Below are 6,000 nucleotides of genomic sequence, written 5' to 3'. Positions count from 1 at the left end.
TTAATATTTTAAATATTAAATCATCTAACTATAAATCTGTTCCTCTGCATTTTTGAGATATAAAACCAGCAATAAATTTAAGTAGAAAAGTTACTAAAAATAAGGAAGAATATGTGATTTTTCAACAAATTAATAATACTGACTTTATAAAGTTTATGATTTCTGAAATAATCATTTAAAATACCTTCCTAAATAAATTTTAATTTTCAAATCACAAATACAGAAAATTCTTGACAAAGTAATTTTTCGATATTTAAAATATAAAAAAATTGTTGGGCATGGTAGCTCAAGCCTGTAATCCCAGTTACTTGAGAGGCTGAGGTGGGAGGATTGCTTAAGGTCAGGAGTTTAAAACCAGCCTGGGCAACATAGTGAGAGGCTGTGTCTGTCTGTCTGTCTGTCTCTCTCTCTATATATATGTATATAAAAAGATAAAATTCTTATTAAAATCTGTATCAACTTCCAGTCATGTATTAAACCACAATTTAAAAATTTTGTGTTATATGACAAGTAAATTACAGCCATTTTCTGATGATAAATTTATTTTAGTCTTGCTGCCAGTTTTTAGGAACTCTATCTAATGGCTAAGAACAAAAATTACAGAAATCAAAGAATGACTTTTCTTATGATAGGCAAATCGCGAGTTCAAAGAAAAAAATTTAAAAATATATTCTCTGATCCCTTGTATCTCTCCATCATTTTTCTAACCTCCTGTGATCTAATACTAACAGCTCTATCTCAAACTATATAAACAATTTATATGTATTTAGTTGATAAGATCTGTGTTTAAAAAATCTATAGTTTTTACCTACAAACACTAATTCAAGGAACTTTTGTTTATCAGTATTTTATTAGGTCAAAAAAGTATTCCAACTACACTTGGCCTTTTAAAATATAATTTCGAATGTCAAAATGGAACCTAATGATTTTTAGGAGGCACAATCTAGAGATTTCAATGCAAACTTTCTGATGAAAGGGTGATAATTATGAATAACTTTCAAATAAAAACTTGAAAATAAATTTTACATTATCTTAAGAGTAATGATTTCCAATCATTTTAAAGGAATTTCATTTCTTTTCTCTGTAAGTGCTTCTTAGCAATCTGCATCCTGGGAACAAATCAGAAATGAAAACTCTTCCAGTTCCACCACAGACCTAATGGAGCGGAAACACCAGGGACTGGGCCCAGTAATCTATGCTTTAAGACGGCCTCCAAGTGATTTTGGTCACTAAGGTCTGAGAACCACTGCTCTACAGCATTGATACCTAGAAAAAGAACAACTTTCATGATATTCTAAACAGAGTTCAAATATTAAGACTACAATTGCTTACCAGGTGGTGGCTGTGAAGGGTTAAAACTTGCTCGTAGAAAAGGAGGTGGAGGGATTGGACTGAATCCAGGAGGAGGAACTGGCATCGACACAGGAAATGCTGGTGGGACTAAACTAACTGTAGGCACAGCTGGAGCCACTGGAATCTTTGGTGGATAGAAAAAAAAGTCCACTGATCAGTTTATTTACCTGCAACGATTACATCCTGGAACAACTAAAGGTAAATTATTTCTATTTCTTTTTTAGGAAGGTAGCAAATGCCGTTTTAAAGTTTTTGGGTTTTTTTCTTTCTTTCCTTTTTTTTTTCTAACCTGTGAGTGAAACTACTTAGGGTAAAAACAAGGCAGTATTACTCAAAAGAGTTTACTTAGAGATTGTGAACTCTATCTTACATTTAAGAGATATAAAGTAATGGTCACCTAGTTGAATACTGAATATCATGCATTTTAAACTTCCATCTCCCACTAAGCTTAACCATACCTACTTATGCTATGCAACCTAACTACCATTAGGAAGCATGTAAATAAGAGCTTTAGAATGGCTCAAATTTCTCATAAATTTATTTTCTAATCCCAGCATAAGTATCTTTTGCTCACTGTAGGTACAAAAAAATCCCAAATATTTATCTGTACCATAGCTTTACCTCTCTTCTGAACTTCAGCATTTCCCAACTGTCCTTCCCAAAAGAACTCTTCCCACAGTTTTTCCCATTCTCAGATAATGGTAACTCCATCTTTCCAATTTATCAGACCAAAACTCTTGCCTCTCTGCTTTTGCTCACAACTCCAATCATGCCAGGAAGTCCTACAGTCATACCTTGGAAATAAACCTAATATCTGACCAGTTCTCATTACCTCCACTGCTAGCAGTCTATTCTGAACCACCATCACCTCTCACCTGGACTGCTATTAATACAACTGTCTTTTAACTGGTCTCCCTTTTATCAAAGCTCATTACACTCTATTCTCAAAATAGTAGCCAGTGCAATCATTTAAAATTGTAAGCCAGATCGAGTCACTCCTCTGCTCAAAATCCTCCACTGGCTCCTCACCCCACTCAGAGTGGAAACCAAAGTCCTTACAGAGGTTTATCTTCAACTAACCTGCCTCTCACTGGCTTTACTCTAGCCTACTTACTGTTCCTGGTACACACCAAGCATGCTCCCGGCATAGGTTGTTACCTATGCCTGGAATGCTCTTCCTCAGATATCCACATGGTTAATTCCCTAAGGGTGTTGCTCAAATTCCACATTCTCAATTAGGTCTACCTCACAATTCTATTTAAAATTATAAGCACATACCCAGGCACTCCTGATCAGCCTTATACTACCTTTTTCCTTCCATAGACTCTCATAGTCTTATTTATTTTACATTTTCTGACTCCTCTATTGAGAATGAAAAGTTCAAAAGCATAGGGATTTGTGGGTTTTGCCCTACTGATGTGTCACAGACCCAGCACTCAATAAATATTTGTTCAATAAACAAACATTTAAATATGAATGAGATCATTTCAAAAATAATTTTTTCAAAAAATGTTTGATTAAACTCAAGACAACTTATTGTCCTGTCAGTTTGACTTCTCAGAAAACCATCACTTTAAAAAAAAAAAAAATCATTCAAGTTCTCAGAAGTAATACTTCCATATTTACATTTATTTTAAACTTAATGTGTTTAGCACAATGATACCACAGCATTAGTAACATTTTTTTAAAGAGATTTTTTAAAAAAAATTCTTTTGCCTAATACTATTGACAAATATTTATTCTAATTTGGATAATTTCCTCTAAGTTTTATAAAGTAAATGCATGAGTAAAAACAGAAATGCAAAACAACACATTTTACAAAACAAAACAAACCACCCAGCACTAACCTGCAACATAGCAACAGGTGGAGGGAAAACCTCTGCCTGGGTTGTGACCACTGTCTCCTTTTCAACTGGAGTTGGACTCTGAGTTGTCTGGACCGTCTCTTTAACAGGTTCTGAACTTTTCACAGTTTCCCATTCTAAACAAAATATTTGATATTGATTTCCTTTGGGTTGGTGCGACTTCATCATTTTCTTCTACGTATATTCATTTCACATCTAAGTCTTTCATCTACCTTGGCACCTCTTTAAGATATATCCACAACTGTAGGTGCCACCCTAGATTATTGCTCAGATAAATCTGATTAGGATACCAAGGAGTCCAAAAGAACATGACACATGAGACATAAATAAAAGATACTAAAATATTTAATCTAAAGAAAACACTTAGAAGGGATATAATAGATGTGTATCTCAATGGCTATCTGATACAAGAGGAACCAACCTTACTCAATTTTTTTTTATCACAAGGTACAACAAAGAAAGACCAACTAGGAAAGTATTAACCCAATACAGAAAAATCCTTCTGAAAATACAGCTACCCGGAATTAGAACAAACAAGCTCTAATGGTTCCTCCAAGGTTTCCCTATCTCTTTCAGAGTAAAGATCAAGTAGAACTACTAAGATTTACATAACTTTGCCTCTCTGTACATCTCTCTGCCTTCACCTTCTACTAACTACTCACTCTGCACTCCCTTTGCTCAAGCTACACTGGTCTCCTTATTTTTGAATATAGCCTTTGCACTTGCTGTTCCCTCTGTATAGAATGCTCTTTCCCCAGATAGCTACATGTCTCATCCCTTCATACATCACTCTCTCCATTAGACCTTCCACAATCACGTAAAAAGTACAATACCTCCACAGCCACACTGTTCATCTCCCTTCCCTGTTTTTCCTTCTTAGAACTTAACATTGAAGTACTATATAGTTTATCTATTTTGTGTTATTATCTATTTTTTTCCACTAAAACATGGCTGGCAAACTTTCTATATAGTATTTCAGGTTTTATGGACCATATGTTCTGTTGATATTATTCAACTGATGTTGAAAAAAAAGTCATATAAAATAATAAGTGAGCATGGCTGCATTTCAATAAAACTTTATTTACAGAACAGGCTACCAGCAGGATTTGGCCCATGGGCAGTAGATTGTCAACCTCTGTGCTACACTCCACGAGAAGAAGGATTTTTGTCTATTTGTTTCACAGCTATAATTCCAGTTTCTAAAATTAGGCCTGGCACACAGTAAAAACTAAAATATTTATTGAATGAATGAATGTCCTGGAGAAACAGCTGTGTGTGGGGGGGGGTAGGGGGAGGGACTGATGGGAAGAAAACAACTGAAAAAAATGTTTAAGAGCTTTACATTGGCCTGAGAAGTAAAACATTCTGAAAATCAGCTGATTTTGTTAAATAGAGCTAAGATGTGAAGAAATAAGGTATCTATTATATTTCAGTTCTTTTCTACATGTCAATTTTAAGATTTCTTACTGGTTATAACTACTAATCATTTTATTTTAATTTTTCTTTTTTGTCAATCACCTGGCCAATTGGAATAACTACTAACCATTTTGTGAATTTATAACTTGAATCTTCCAAAATAAAGAGACAAAATTTTTTAAAAGAGCAGGCTAGATGATCATTTGGTATTTTAGAAGGCATTCTAGAAGGTATTCTAACACTGCATGAACCTGAACCAGAGCTCTCTAAACTAAGCTTCTACTCCTGCTATTCCCAATATGGAATATTGTTCAAAATAACATGTGCAGTTTTTCAAAGAAGCTTCCCAAGTCCTCAGTTCCCACTTAAATTCAAAATTAGAAATATTTAGTTTTGAAAAGCGTTCATATACACAGTTGTACGTGAAATATCAAAAATTTTAAAAAGACATATGAAAAATGCTACATTTATAAACTAATCTATACTTTGACCCCTATGAAATAAGATCCAGTAAGTATATACATTAGACACAGTAGTGTTTCTTTTCTTTTCTCTTTTTTGGGAGATGAATCCAGAAAATAAAATATACACAATTTACCCTCCCACCCAAACTCATTTCAATTACCAACTTTTAAGAATACTTTTTAACAATAAAATGACCTCGGGGTTCTTACCAGTATTTACAGTCTCCTGATCAATCATGCCTCCTTCTGCAAAACCTTCCAAGTCATCCACTTTAACTTTTTCCCACGGTATATATGTCACCCCGAGATCCACGTCCCAGAATTGTTTGTATTCTGTTTTTACACCTTTGTTTAAAGCCCAAGCAATCTATAGTGAACGGGAAGAGGAAAAGAGGAAACTCATATATATACTGTAAAAACAAGGCAGAAAGTTCAAAATTATATGTAAACTATGTAAAAACAAATAAAATCAGTTGTAGAAAACAGGTGGTGCCTGTAATCCCAGAACTTTGAGAGAGTAAGGAGGGAGAATTGCTTGACGCCAGGAGTTTAAGACCAGCCTAGGCAACACAGCAAGGCCCTGTCTCTAAAAAAACAAGTCAGGCCGTGGTCACGCGTGCCTGTAGTTCCAGCTGTTCGGGAGGCTAAGACAGGAGGATCGCTTGAGTCCAGGAGTTTGAGGTTGCAGTGAGCCATGACTGCACCACTGCTCTCCAGCAAGGGCAACAGAGAGAGACCCTGTCTCTAAGAAAACAAACAAAAAAAGAAAACAGTAGGATGGGCAAAGCTGAAAAACTAATAACGGCCAAGAAAATTTTTTCCATTATCTTCTGTTTTTGCTCATTTTTAAAATAAAACCTGCATTAGAGATAATGCTTACAATCTGGGATTTATTTCTACTT

General features: G+C 34.8%; 1 protein-coding gene across 1 annotated transcript in view; it reads right to left on the bottom strand.

Moving 5' to 3' along the window:
* Positions 1-6,000, bottom strand: part of LOC105812402 (T-lymphoma invasion and metastasis-inducing protein 2-like) — a 466,869-nt gene that overhangs the window by 384,338 nt on the left and 76,531 nt on the right. The window contains 3 exon segments of the mRNA XM_012646833.1: positions 1,333-1,477; positions 3,201-3,334; positions 5,309-5,465. Of these exon segments, the coding sequence (XP_012502287.1) occupies positions 1,333-1,477; positions 3,201-3,334; positions 5,309-5,465 (436 nt within the window).

Source organism: Propithecus coquereli, unplaced genomic scaffold (assembly GCF_000956105.1).
Source record: "Propithecus coquereli isolate 6110/MARCELLA unplaced genomic scaffold, Pcoq_1.0 Scaffold25, whole genome shotgun sequence".
Lineage (NCBI taxonomy): Eukaryota > Metazoa > Chordata > Mammalia > Primates > Indriidae > Propithecus > Propithecus coquereli.
This window is presented reverse-complemented; position numbering and strand designations above follow the sequence as displayed.